The 15,599-nt window shown below is 37.5% G+C and overlaps 1 protein-coding gene across 3 annotated transcripts in view; it reads right to left on the reverse strand.

The window, feature by feature from the left end:
- The window catches only part of ETV1 (ETS variant transcription factor 1), a 65,850-nt gene that overhangs the window by 12,809 nt on the left and 37,442 nt on the right, over nucleotides 1-15,599 (reverse strand). For all 3 annotated transcript variants that reach the window (XM_058833375.1, XM_058833376.1, XM_058833377.1), the window contains 2 exons: nucleotides 13,281-13,528; nucleotides 1,317-1,385 (listed from right to left, as the gene is read on the reverse strand). In XM_058833375.1, coding sequence (XP_058689358.1) covers nucleotides 1,317-1,385; nucleotides 13,281-13,528 — 317 coding nt within the window. The remainder of the gene's footprint in view (nucleotides 1-1,316; nucleotides 1,386-13,280; nucleotides 13,529-15,599) is intronic.

Here is a 15,599-nt window from a genome sequence, read left to right on the forward strand (position 1 = left end):
GGTCTTAATGTATTTAATGTGTACTTTATTGATATTACATTGTGCTAACTTCTTAATCAGAGTGTAATGCAGAGGCAAATTGAATGCCATAAAAAGTCTAACTATACGATTCAAACATCTTTACAATCAAACTTTTATTTTCAGCAAGAATCAGATTTGACATGACCTCTGTAAAATTATGTTGACTGATTTCCAAATACAGAAAACAAATATTTAGCAAACATCACTGCTTTTTTTATATCATTCATGGAAATTTTGCCACCTCCAACTCCTTATAACAGCATAACACAGCTCAGATGGGTTTTCCCCTATCTGTGTTGTGATTAAAACTCAAAATCTTTTGCCCTTATCCCTGCAGTTTATTTTTTTTCTGATGTCTCTCACCTCCCTTATCAAGTTTCTGTACTCCATATAATTTCATATAACAAGACTTAGAAATTTCCATCTCCTGTTTCACCTTAAACGCTACCTTTTTTTTTTTCTGTCTTTATTTCAACCCAGAAGCAGACGGGATTTTAGCCAGATGTGTTATCTTTCTGATTCTGTCTTTACACTAGCAAATAAAGTCTTCTTGGAAGACTTTGATTCACACATCTATCTGAATTCTTATCAATCTCAAAACCAGATTCCCCATTTCCAAAATTTGCCCATTGGAAGAAAAACAAATAAGCTCTAAACAAACAAGCAGAAAATAATTAAGACAGATAAACTAAAACAGGACAGTGGAGGCTATAACCTCTCTTTCAGTCATCTTAATTCTGTTGGACTTCTTATTTTTAGTGCATATAAAGTGCTTTCACAAAGAATTATTAACTTTGACAACTATGTAAAGCTCTGTCCTACTGAAATCATTGGGAATGTTGGTACATCTTAATTTGGGCATAAAGTGCATCAAAACATTGCAAAAATAATAACAAAAGGAATAACCCAAAACCTTTACTCAATTTAAAGTATAAAACTGATTACTTAACACAGTTAACTGAGCCTGTTATGCTAACAGCCTGGAAAATATCACTTGAGCAGAATGGGTGAAACAGACAAATTTTTAAGGGTATCTTCCTTTCAAGTGCTAGAGGCCTTGAAAAGCAGAATGAGTTTAGTTCGCAATATAATTGCTTCTATCCTGATTAACCCGTGGCACTAAACAAACCTACAAAAAATTCAGTGCATCAGAAATTCAACACTGAAAAAGGGAAAGAAGGATGATGCAAGTCTTCCCAGCAGCAGAATTAAACCAAGTGAACCCCAAATACTCCCAGGCTTTTTAATTTTTTTACATTTCTCTATACAAAAGTGATACATAAGAGAAAACTTAACTTCTGTTCTGTTTGGGTGAGCCAGGAAGCCTTCTTGCCTCATGTAAATGGAATGGCAGCTAGGCACTTCTGAAAGGAGAAGATGACAACGCATGTCAAAAGACTGTCTGGAATTAAAAGTGTGCAGGTTATCAATGGGACAGGCTACAAGCAGAAGAACAACAGAAAAGGATGCAAGTTACAGTGAGAGGGAACCTGTCAACACACGGTCAGCATTTCAGAGCAGCACACACCACACATGGCCAAGGAGAAAGTCATGATGTGAGGCTCACAGATCCTATCTACGATAGGTACTTGAACTCCAAACCTTTTGTAATCAATTTTGCTAAAAGCTGATTCCCATGGCAATTACACTTTGGAACATTCACAAAAAAATCCACACTGGTGACCATGAATATTTTAAGCCCTGTGCTTGTATATCTATCTTTGTAACTAATTCAACCCAAAGTTTTTAATCAATTGCTCTGAAAAAACTGCCAGTTACACTGGACATGTATAAACGCTACATTTGCATGAGGAATGTCAAAGTGAATTTGGAGTAGGATAATGCTTTTTAGACTATGGTTAAGAACTTGAAGGATTAGTGAAATTTTCTGCAATTGCTGAGCATTTTATCTAGAAATTTCGGTCTTTCTATATCACTCTCCACTTGTATGAGTTTAAAACAAAAACAACACCTTTCAAAAAAATACTGTGCATATTCTAAGTAATACTGATTTTTATTTGCCATTCTCCACCTCTACACTCAAATCTGAAGAAAGAATGAGAAAAGCCAAATAGAACTAATGAAAAACATATTCTTTAAATGTCTTTCTATTTCTTCCCCATGTCTTGCACTGTCCCCAAGTAGCCACATCCTGTGCATAGGGACTTGCAAACAGAAACACACTGTAAATGTTTGCCCTTCTAGACCATGTTTAACCTACTTCTTGGATATCAAAAGTCTTGCTTAACAAAGTCTATTTGATCTTGCGATGAACTCCTACCCTAAGCTATTGCAATCTGTTACCAGTAACTTGTAACTCTTTAAGAGATGCAAACAGAGGTCGAAAGAGCAGACATTATTTTTCCAACACTGCCTACAAACTCTTTCAGACTGTGATTCCAAATTTCACTGTTCACTGACTAGTGATGAGTATCAAAGATTTGGCAGGATAAGAAAATGAGGTTTTACACTGACTTCACAAACAAGTGAAACAGAGGGCAGTAATAATAAGTTTCCTCTAAGAGTCACTCTTGCACATCTGTGCCAAACTCTTCATTACCTCCTCCCTCGATAAAACGCTCAGTGCCTGCCTCCTCAGGCCTAGAGAATCTCTAATGTCTCAGGCAGCTATTCTGAGCAGCCACAGAAGTCAGTGACTCAGTGATCACCCGAGTCAAGTATAGCTCTGCAGACTAGAAGTCAAGGCTACAAGCAGTGCTTCACCTGCAAGGAATCATTCTTGTTACTAAGTACATTGAATTCTAAGGAGAATGGAAAAATCTACGTAAAAAAGAGGAAGCTGTAGAACTGAAACAGATGCTATTTTCTATTTTAGGTAAAACTTCTCTAGTTTGGCAGCGAAGCCCTTTTTGACTCATGAACTCCACTCTTGAAAAGTGATAGAGCAGAGTATACTGAATAAAGAATTATGCATGCATCCACAAAGCTGTCTTCTTAACCAAGTCGAGGTTTCATCTCCCATGCTCCTAAGTCAATTATAATTAACATCTGGAGTCTCTTTAAGGCAAGCATTGTTTGTACCAACATTACTTAATCTTCTGGTTAGTTTGTGCTTAAACAGTCCAGAGAGGACCAAAAAAATACAGCAAGGATGAGTTTATTTCTCGTAAAGTAACTAGAGTCTTGTTATCCTAAAGTGCTATCAGTTAATTTATGACTATCAGAGTGGGTCAGACTCTAATCAAATTGTAGAAACATTTCCAAAGTGATTATTCAATCAAATGACTAACATGGTTAATTAGGAGCCATAAACATTGCTCTGAAGTTCATCAAAGTAATGACTTGCCCAGAAAAATTACTGCTAATTAAATTGCCTGCTGCTTTCATTTCTACCTTATCTAATAAAAAGTCCAACCAATGAAATTTAGTATTGCAGTTTTAAATTGTACTAAATGCTTGACTAAGACCCAGAAGTATTTTTATATGCTAAGCGGAGCTACTTCAAAAGGAAACATTTTAGTGTAGAAATTACAGAGCAATTATATGTTTTCTTCTCCTTAAACCATTGTTTCAAGACAACAAATAAGACAGAAGCAGGCATGAAATACTTCTAGGGCAAGATCCAAGTGTTTGAGATGACTGAGTTATCATCTTTTTGCAAGTTTCAGTCTTTGAAGAAAAATGTGCCTGGATTTAAACACACAACAAGCTAATATCAGACTGTTAATGAATTAATTCACATCATAAGGTTACATCAGCTCAAGAACAGCAGAACCTCTTTAAAAAGAAACAAAACAAACTAGCTAAAAATATGGAAATGTAAAAAAAATTATTATCTTTTATTATCAGTTTGGAATACTTAGGGGTCATTCTTCATTGCTCCTCTTAGAAACATAGCAGTCATCTTAAAACAATGAATTTGGTCTTATATCATAGACCATGAAGCCATTCTTTTCCCAATAGGTGCTGTTTTAAAAAGTACACATAATCAAGACACTGCAAAAAATGCCCTCTCATCCAGGACCGTCACAGAGAAAAATAATGGAAATAAGCTCTGCTATGCCTTCATTAAAATACATCCAAGCAGAAAAAGCCCAAACAGACTTTCTCAGGACAAGAGAAAACTGCTATTGAACTTTGCAGGCACAGATTCTAAGTTTCGTTATCAAGTAAGATACCTGAGTGGTCCCTTAGTAAGGTAGTTCATACTAATTATCATGTCAGAATTTAAAGGGTTAGGTTGTCTCAGCCCTGTATAACTCAGAGCAGGTAAAGAAACCTTAAATCCTCTCTTCTGATTATTTTTTTTTAGAGATAAGAATTAGATTTCATTCCCACAATCCTACCCCACAATTTCAGTCTGTGTCCCTAACCAGAATAGACACAGGGAAGATGGAGCTTCTGCAGGTAAAGGGATGAAATGGCAAGATTATTCTATGGTATGAAGTGACTGACTGTCTTCTACTGAATGAAGCAGAGCAAAGCAGGAACTAGCAACCTGAACCAGGATTTATTCTTCTGCCATTTCTGTTTCTAACCCTAACTAAAGGGCTGGTTGTTACTTTACACTCTGAATTACTTTTCAGTTCACTTTATCAATATCAGCTGAAAATCTGGAGGCCCAGGGCACACCCCTTGTGCCTGTGACAAAGCACAGTGTGATACCGAGGCATTGCATTGCACGTGTCCATGTGCAGAGGGAGAGACGTGGAGATGGAGCCTTAGAAGACACAGGACATCTGAAACAGGGCGGGAGAAGAAGGGAACTGCCTGCCTGGCCTCACCCTCCATGTGAAAGCTCAGGTGAAAGCTGTGGTGCACCAGCAGGCAGCTGCCGTAGTCAGGGAGCCTGTTATCAAGTCACTCAAATTCACCAAACACTCAGCTCCTAGTGAGACATGCCTACTTCCCTCCAGGTTTAAGACAAAGTGATGACAATAAGACTGGAACCTTCTTACTGTTTTTCTGCCCACTGTTCCACTTACACTTAATTACCAAGTAAATCATATTAGAAGCAGATTCCATAAGGAACTGTTCCAAAAGGAGCTGTTCCCCAAAACTTTGAAGGGGCTTCACTGGCAATCTCGCAATTTCACTTATACCACATCCTTCTAAATTCTCCTTTTGGTCTAAAAAGTAATTATGTGTATTTTGGCCCCTATTTCAGTAATCAAGAGTTTGTGTGTCTATACAGGTAGACTTAAATGTGCCACTTTGTCTTCCCATAGACAAGAAATGCAGCACATGCAGATTCTCACCCTTTGTGCTACTGGGTAGAGAAGGACGTGCAGAAGTTCCTCATGTAGCTGGGACAAACCTGGTGTCTCTCCCATGTGACAGCCTGACCCTGTAAACGCACCAGCCATCCCTTCGGTGCCTCTCAGAGCTCCCCCTGCACAGTACAAGCACTTCTCTACTATGTGAGCAGGTGGTTGCTGTACTGGGAGAGATTTTTACCAAGTGCAGAGACAAAAGTAGCCTTTTAAAAATAAAATGTTCAAACTAGAACACATCATACTTTTGGCATTAAACTTAAAACGTCACAATATCATTGCAAATAACTTTTCTGTTCATGGATTTCCAAGAGCACTGACAAACTGTTTACACGGGAGCACTTCATCCACCACTGAAACACATTCAGCCTCCTGGCTGAAAGCAGCTGTTTACAACACCATTGAGAAGTTCTGACCAGCTCAAGATAATAATGAAATCACCAGAAAACAGGACCTTTATAGGTAAGAAAGGGAGTTCTTCAAACAAGATCGCAACAAATCGCTCAGGTAGCACTAACTAAGAAAACTAAGAAAAATGCATGATTTGCGTTTTGCGGGGAGAAGTAAAAATTCTTTCAGCTTTTTAAACCTGCAGAATACATTCATATTCAGACTTGTATCTACCCAAAAGGAGATATTCAGGTAGAAATACTAGAACTAATTACAAACTCCTTATACAGGAATTGCTTGAGCATATTTCACCACTCAAATGCTTGAGTGGATCAAGGCTTAGTTCAACCACCTTTAAAAGCTTTATCCCCTACAAGCTATGTAATGAACAGAGTCACAAAAATTGGTAAGGTCCTGGCAATACAAAAGTCAGCATTATTTTTTCAGTAGCAGATTCAGCGTGAAAAAAAAACATAGATGCACTGAAATTAAATGAGCAAAAAGAGATAAAAATTCTCTAAAATAAATTTTAAAATTAAGCAATCTTTTCCCAAATTATTATGAATACAGAGAGAAAACATACAGAATGGAAGGTTGTATTCATTTTCTCTGTCACCAGCCTTTGTGCCAGCAATCCAGGGGAAAAAAACAAACTCACAAGTATGTAAACTTATAGATACACATACACTTCCTTCTAAAAATAGATAATTAAAATCGTTAGTTTAATTTCTTACACCTCAATTCACAAAAACTTGTCAGACAATTAGGTTTGGCCCCACTGGTTCATGTCTAAACAGAAATATTACAAACATACAGAAAAAACCTTAAGCAAACATCTTCCTTTCCACAACTTTGTTTTTTAGATCTATGACAACATGTAATGCATTTTGTGAGACCAGATGTCAACAGCCTGTCTAGGCGATGTGTAACTTTTTGTACAGCAGAACAGGAAAACAAAGGCTCATACATTCAGCTCTGAATTGAAATTCCACATGGAGCTGATCTTTTCAGCATACTTTAAAATCATGTATTTGCTTTTATTAACCTCAGTAACTGTAAAATGTATCTTAAACATTGCTCTCCTTTGAGTTCAACAAAAGACAGCAGTATTTTCTCTCTCCCTCTCTCCTTTTGTTGGTAATCTTAGTGCAAAAATGTCTGTGTTGCTTTTTCTCCCCCGCCCCATTCCCTGCCTGTAAAATCGAAGTTGGACAAACACTGCACGGCTGAAGTGACATATTTGAATGGAATTCAGACCAACCAGTTCCTGTTTATGTTTCTGATTTGAGAATGTAGCCTTCTCATTCACTATACATTAGAAACACACCAAGGCCATAAATGGTGTCAGGTTGCAGGCAGGCAGGGCCAAGCAGCATTAATCATTACTTTAAGGCAACTGGCAAGCAGCAGCTGAGGGAACACTACACCCTTCAGCTCTGCATAAATGGACATTCCAGGGTTTGGCGTGTGTGAGTTGGCTTTTTTTTTTTTTTTTCCTTTCAGCATCCATTTTATGAATGAAACTTCAGGCTGCACAGAGTCCATTCATATAAAAGCTGTGCTCACAGGGCTCAGTCTCTTGGGATCAATTGGTCTTGGGCAAGGCTGATGTGATTGGTTTAAGGCAGGCTTCAGCCTTCCATTACTGATTTAAAATGCAGCCTGTGTCCATTTGACCTGCCTTAATGCACAAAGAGTAAATCCAGACTGCGCTCTCAATCCTCAAATCAAATCATTAGCCAGTGCCACTTACTGTAACTGTAGATTTAGAGGATATTTATCCATTTCTTTGAAAAACAGGGACTGCAGGACAATTTTTCAGATCGTATTGTCTGCCTTGAAAACAAAAATATCATCTCCTGCCTATATACTCACAGTAACTTGGTATTCAGGTTTTCCTTTGTTCATAAAGATAAGATGACAAAATAAAATAATTTCTAGCTATAGATTTATTTCAGACAAAAATAGTGAATAGGGGAAATCAGCTAGACTGACAGCAAGTGAAAAGTTAAATTTCTGTCTTTCACAGCAATCTTCTGAAGTCCAGGTTTCCCAAGTTTCCCTATCAGATGCTCTTATTTTCTGCTCCCATACAGTCTGACAGCAGATTTGTGTTTTAAGAACAAGTACAAAGTCCAGTGCAGCTTAACTATTGAACAAAATTCATACTCATTCAGTGAAGCAACACAGTAAATCCAAGTTCCCAGAACACAAGGATAAAATATTTTAAACCACAGGGAAAACTGCAAAACCAAAATCGAGGAGGGGAGAGCTCTTAAACCTCCTAACTCAAGAGCAAAACCCTGTCCCTTGTCCCCTCCTGCCTTCATGCCACCTGGATTATCATTGAGAACAATTGTACTTCTGTGTATAAAGATTTCTTTAAGGCCATAAAATGATGCAGTTTTGAGATGTGTATACCAAAGCACCATAACCAGGAACAGGATAAAGTCAGTTCTGTTTCACAGAGCATTTTATAAAAATGCATTCAAAAAACTGCAAGTATTTGCAACCTGATTAAAAAAAAAAGGGGGGGGTGGTGAAGAGAAAAAAGAGAAAGGAAATTTGGAGAGAATTTGAGGAAAAGACTAAGCAGCTGGAAGACTTTTGAAGCAAGATATAAGATCTCAATCTAGAGCATACACACAATCCATCTACAGTGATTTAGAGGTGGAACATTAATACCAATAAATTGTTTATAAAGAGGTAAACCCTATGAGCAAGGGAATGCAATGGATCAAAGAGAAAATTTAGGCTTATGATCAAGAAATATTTCTTAACTTTGAAGTCTATTTGTCTGTGAAATAATCTCCCAGAGGAGAAACAGTAGTAATAATTCTTAGCACTCACACAGAACTTTATATTTTCAGAGCACTGTACAAAAATTAGCCAACATAATCAAAAACAGCAGTGGAAGCACCATGACTTGTATCACTTTAAATGCTGCCCTGACCAATATACTAGAGAATATCCTGGAAAGAAGCAAACCAGAACTCTCTCCAACTGACTTTTTCTCTTCACACTAGCATCTCCAAATATCTAAATTTTGCCTTCAGAGGTACAATAGAGAAATCAACCTGCAAATAAATATAACCTGAAAAAATATTTTTTTCCCCTTGAAATTTCAATTCAACACTTTCTCTTACACTTTCTTCTGCAAACCCCCAAATTTAAGAATACATTGACACCTAGGGAAGAATGCAGCACTAGGGGGTCTTTTTTCATTTTAACACCCACTGACATGCTTTTCAAAAAAACACCTCATCAGGTATTTGAGAGGACTCTTGCATTTTATTCTTTTTCCCGTCATTAAGTAAATACATTTATAACATGGATGGCAGAATGCTACCAACATTCTATACCTGTAAGAGCAAACTTAGGAGGTTTATAAGTGTCACAATTAACAATTTCCTGCACAAACTTTATACAAATCCTTTGCTGCAAGTATGATACAGCCTTTTGCTTTGGCACTATTGCCGTGAGTGCACAGGTCAAAGCTCTTTGTGGAGGGAAAGCCATGCTGCAGACAGCTTAGGACACAGAGCCCCTGCTCCATTTGTCACAGGGGCTGGAAGTTGTCTCTGTACTGAAGCACTAGATTTCAAGAAAAGAAATGGTCAACTTTAGGCCCCAGTAAAGCCCATTCCAGCTCCAACAAGGTTTCTCAAAGTAGCCACATTGCTTCTGCCAGATTTCCAGTGTTATGAATTTTTATACTGCCTATACTGAGACCCTTATCAGATGTTCCCGTCATTCTTCATCTAGAAATACAAAGTCCCTAGCAGCTAGGATATGAGCGTTTGTAGCACATAATGTTCTTTTAAAAATCACCCGGTTCTAATCGGGTATCAAAAAGAAAACAGGTTTATATATCTGATTTATCTCTCCGCTTGCACTCATTTCTCTTAGTAGAGGGGCAGTTCACCATCCATTCTCACTTGCCAACACAAGGTATTTGCTTGTGAGACTTCAGGAATTAAAGGGATGAGCAACTCAGAAAGAAAGACATGGAGGCTAATAATTCTGTCTGGAGAGTTCATTCTTTAAGTGATGTGACTAGTGTCTCAGAAGTGACAGGGAGAGAATCCAAATTTTCTAAGGTTTGTTCAAGCATATTAATTGTGAGGCTACCCTGAAATGAAACTGTGAGAACAGCCCTGCTAATGCCTGTAACACATTCAGGAAGTACTGAATCTATCTAAATTTCAACAGAAAAATTCCTGGTAATCAGTAACCAATATATGCAAGTAACAGTTCCTTCTCTATTCATCTCCTTTATCCCTGTGTGACAAATTTCAGTTTCCAAAGATATGGTCACAAAAATTTCTCAACCAAAAAAAAAAACAATTTCAATTGGGCAAAACCAAATTTAAGATTTAAACTTAATAATTTAAGATGTCATTTTGATTTTTAATAAAACTTGATTTTTAGCATTTATTGATACACACACAGCTAGAGTCATACCTTAGAGTATTTGCAAATACACTACATCATGTAGGAAGGGTTAAGCCTGTGAAGATCCTGCTCAAAAACAAAATGCAGAAGAGACAAGCCATATCAAGTTTGACCTTTTTGTTTAAGTACCTGAATACATCACTAAATTCTCTAAGTGCTAACTGTACAGGAATATCCACTATTAGGCCTTGTAAACAAAGGTCTAAGGAAGCCTTTTGGAGTCTATTCATTAACCAAGCAAAGTCTCAAAGCTCTCTATGTCCCCGGCTGCACTTCTGTGACTAAAGTTGCTAGATGTACCATAAAGTACTAAATACATCTGATGAAAAAAAAAAAAAATCCATGGCAGAAAATGTCTGATTGAACATATATGATGCACTGTGACTTCTAGAAGCATGGATGGATAAGGAAGAGCCTCTACTCTGTTGACATTTTTCTTTTTCCATTATCTCAAACATCTCCATTATCTCTATTCTGCAGTAGAAATTGCATACCTGCAATTACAATTACAACTAATTGATCTGCCATTTCCCATGTCATAATTAATGTCATGTTTTAATAGAGTTGTAATCATTCTATAATAATGCTTTTCATTCATCAGCTTCCCACAAAGTATAAAAGAATAGTGCACAACAGTGATGAACTTTTATGAGCCTCTTTCAAAAACATCCCAAAAGGAACATCTCAGTGCATTACAATGAACTTTTTAAATATGTTTCTATATTCTTATCTGAGCTGCAATAAAATACAATGAAAAAAAAGACTTTGTAGTCTGGCATTTCTCCTACCCTGAACATCCATAGGTGAAAAATGAAATCAATGATTCAGTGACAAATACATTATGTTTCCTAAGGGGTTATTTAATGTACTCTTAGCAAGGATGGAAAATGATGGTTTCTAGAGAACAGATGGTAACAAGACAAAATATCAACAGACCACAGTCGTTGACTGCAATTTATGGAGTGTACAGATGTGTCAACTTAAATGCAGTGATTCTGAGGCCAATAAAAGTACTTCCTGATACCAACAGATTAATTTTTCATGACCACTGGTTACACAGCTATTACATTTTTTAAAACTAATCATTCATCTACAAAAGAAGCAACAATTTTGCTTGAAGATCATTATTATAAAGTGGAATGTTGTTCTTGCTGGCACAAAATAAATAGGCATGACAGGACTGGATACAAGTTTGTACATCTTCATTTCAGAATAAAATTTCCTGCTTTCATCCATACAGAGCATTCCAAAGAAAGATGAATGTTAGCAGCCAACTCAGATTTAAAGTAACAGTATGCAGTAAGGAGATCCCACTTCTGAGCCAAATAAGAAGCATATTTACAAAAAGGCCTATTTTGACCTTTAATTTAGCAGGATGAATAACAGTGCTTGTGAAGGTTGCAAGGGACTGGCAGTTCCTGAAGCTGCAGTCCTCCATTTATTATCCACTGCCACATGACCTACACAGTCTCTCCCATATGCTCTAGGACTAGGGATACACAACTCCACAAAGCCACAGATCTCAGAACCTTCATCAAAAAATGGGTTGAGCTCTGGATCTGATCCTTGTAATTTGATTTCATTTTCATTTTGTCTTATATTTCAGCTTGGAGAAATATTTCACCCCTAGTCTCCTCCCTGTTAAGGGCTAACTCGAATTTTCCTAAGGACTGGTTCTTCGCTTGTTAAGAAAAAAAAAAAGGAAAAAGCAGCTCTACTTTCCAAATTTGTCCATTCTAACATTGAGATCTACTCTATAACAAGGACTTTATATTAATGAAACCACAAAATAGCCCACCAAATAGACAGCATTATCTAGAGAAAGAAAATAAAAAAACAGTTCTACGCTATATCAAATTGCAAGATAGTTTGTCATGAGCTAAAATTTCAAAGGACACTTCAACTCAGCTGTCATATATAAATGGAATATAAACTGCAAAAGCATCTAGCCAGAGACTGAATCAGAAGGAAAGCTCTGGGAGTACAGCAGCACCAAGAAGGGGGAGTCAGACTGAAGTCAGAGAGAGCTATCCATTCCCCCTGCCCAAGTCAGCATGGATTTGTACGAAAGCAATGTACCCTCCTCCAGAAGCATAGCTGGGACATGCTGAACTCCCTCACTTTCAACAGCGTGGCATACACAAAGCAGGACTGAGGCAGACACTGCAGAGCTGCAGAAATCACACTAAAACTGAAAAACATTTTGATTGCATTATCTTGGCTTCATACCAATCAATGGTTTAACCCCACCTAGAGCACTCCTCATGTTTTAATCTCAGCTTCTTTCCATACCACCTTTCCAGCTTTCCTCATTGTAGCTTCCTTCGCCTTGTTACTTGGTATTCATCACTAAATTTCTTTTTTAACTTCTTAATTCTCTCATTCTTTTCCCAAGTATAATACAAATATTACGTTGAAATTTTATCCAACATTTACGATGTTACTCCCTTGATTTATTTTTCTATCCTTTCTATTCCTTATCTTTTCTATTTTGATCAGAAGCTATTGAGAGCAGACTCTGCCACCATCTCCTCTGTTTTGTACTGTCTGTAGAGCAATAAGGTTCCGTTCCAGTTGCCCCATAAGCACAATCATAATAAACATTATTAACAGCAACAGCGTATTCTCTACATCAGCAACCTGGCATCTCAGATTATGTACCTCCACAAAACACAGCAGTATGCACAAACTGAGAAGCTGACACCAATTTGGCCAATTCTTCTCCCTCATCGGTTTTATAGCTGTATAAACCCCACTTCAGTGGAGTTACTCCTGATTTAAAGTAATGCAAGCAAGAGAAGAAGTCCTCTATTTCTGGCAGGCAGATGGAAGAACTCATAAAATGGAGCACACAAATTCAGAGGTCATAGATGAGACAGTACAGAACAAGTCCCCTCTTAATAAAGCAAATCTGCACCCGTTACTTTCTTCCTTGACTTCTTAAACATTTCTGAACAGAGATTTCTAGAAAATTAAACCCTTTAAAGAGCAAGAAATGGTGGCACGAGTCACACTGTCTAATGAAGTAATCTTAATACTTTGTAAGCTGTCTCAGACATAATTTGTGCGATGTAAGTGTCAAGAGAACGAGTTTCATTTCATAGGATCAAAATATCAATAGCACTGACTTGGACTCACATATCCCTTTGCTATGCAGAACTAAAGGAGAATCTTACCTACCTGAATCATATGCAAAATCCCTAGGTTCCTGTTTAATCATCAGAGGAGGGGGGAAATTTTGACTGGCTGCACTTCCAACCATAGCGTTGTGTTCATAAACTGGATCGTGGTACTCCTGCTTAAAACCTTGAGGTGGGAAAGGAATGTTTGGTTCAGACATCTGACGCTGATAAATTGGACGTCCTTCCCTTGGCATTGCAGGCAAAGGTGGGAAAGAATTGCAAGGTTCAGAGAGCTGGCGGCGAAATCTAGAACACAAATTAGAGAGGTCATGTAAAGGACTTGAGCTACATTCCATTTCCCAAAGATCTTCAGAATTCATTATTAGCGGCTGTATCACTTTCTCAATAACAAACATTTTGTTTATGATCATGCCAAGCGCTCCCATCAGGATCACTGTCATTGTACAGCAGCAGCAAGCAAACAAATGAAAATCCCACCTATCAATACCAGCTCTAAGACCTGTCCCCACCACATCCTCTTTGCTATCAATATCTTCCCTCAACAGAAGACACAAACAGGAAACACACCAGCTTCAAAAGAGTAGAAAGACTGATGTTCTACCACAGTGACATGAAGGAGGCATAGGTAGTTCTCAGCTCTTTCACAAATGCTAGCAACATCTTGCTCATGCTCTAATTCACTCTTACCCATCTTACTGATACACGGAAACCATTCTGACCACAATAAACACATTTTGAATAGAATATTGTCTGCTTTAACATTTGGAAACATTCCAGGGTAAAAGTCCAGTGTTCTGTCCTCTTGGGGGTAATATCATGAGAAATCGACTTGCAAGGATGGCACTGCATTCTAACTGTAACAGGAAGGGAATGTCAGCACCCCAGTAAAAGGAGAGGGTACAAATTTTTGCCGCGATGATTAATTACTCTCCTGCCTTAACTTTTCCCCTTAGTCTTTTCTACATGGAAGTTGTAATCTGTGCAAGCCACACTGCCATTTGCTATGCCCAAATGCTCTTCAGTAGGCATAAAATAAGAGAATTTAGTTTTAAATTATCTTGATTTACATGCAATGCTAATCTCAAGAACCTGTGCTTGCTTTTTCGTCCATAAAACCTATCTACCTGAACTAAAAGCCCTGAATGTAATTACTTGGACATCTGCAGGTTCAGAACATACAGAAGAGTACCAGGATGCTATTTTCCCACTGGGCCCTGATGACTGCATGACGTCTTCCTGTTATCTCCTGCAGATTTCCACAGTAGTAACCACCACAGCATCAATATTGTGTCACATAAACCAACAGCAGATGAAATGTTATTGCGAAAAACTGCTTACTAGTCCTGTTATCACTTATTATAAACAAGACACGTTTAAAAAAAAGTAACTTGTGCCTTTCTTTGGTAGCTTCTTACTGTCACACACGAAAAAATGAATCATTCCTGAGTTTCCTGTACTTCGGATCTGAACTAACTTTGGTTCACACACTAAAGACTTTCTTTTGGAGAAAACTGTTGAGAAGCACAATGCAGGGGTTTGATTGCACAAACAGTAAAATCCTTGAATATCAACTCACAGGTAGTACATGTTTCTAAACCAATTTAAACTCTACTACCATCTGTCATAATACGGTGTAACTTGTTCTGACAAATATTTACTATAGCAGCTTAATTATAAATACCGTGGAAACTACAGAGATAGAAACTATTACAATGCGGTAGTGGGGACAAAATGAATTTTTCTAATGCTGCTGTAAATACTATAATTTTTGCAGCAGAAAGAGTACTGCGCTGTAACATTGGGTTTTGCAATTCCACCTACACCTGCAGAAAATAAACTTAGAAACTCAAATGTATTATGAAACAGTTAGGCTGACTGACACTGCATTCATTTCCTTTTTTTCCTTTTTTCATTAGCCAAAAAAAGAAGCAGAAATTATCATTAAGAACTGTCAAGGAGTGAATCAGAAAATTGCAACTTGAAGATAAAATAAGAAACAGGCTCACTCACAAAGCCTCAAAGGAAGTTAATAATACTTGTTGTACTGGAAGCTTTGTATGGAATCAAGCCATTTGTTTATACAAGTGGATTTGTTTCCTGTTGGTACTTGTTAGGACCACTTATCGTTCACATACTCATGCCCTGTATGAAGATGTATGGGCTGTACGTACTAGATACTAATGCTATCCCTATGCCACCAATGCATGTTCCAAAATAATTATGGCTTGAGTTATAGACTCGTATAAGAACTCACAAAGGCAGGTAATTTGCTTAAATGACATTTTCTGAATACACTCATTGTAGTAGTAGCTCACCTTGTAAGTCAGGAAAATTTGGATTTCACAAAAATATGAAG

The sequence above is a fragment of the Poecile atricapillus genome, chromosome 2, assembly GCF_030490865.1.
Source record: "Poecile atricapillus isolate bPoeAtr1 chromosome 2, bPoeAtr1.hap1, whole genome shotgun sequence".
NCBI lineage: Eukaryota > Metazoa > Chordata > Aves > Passeriformes > Paridae > Poecile > Poecile atricapillus.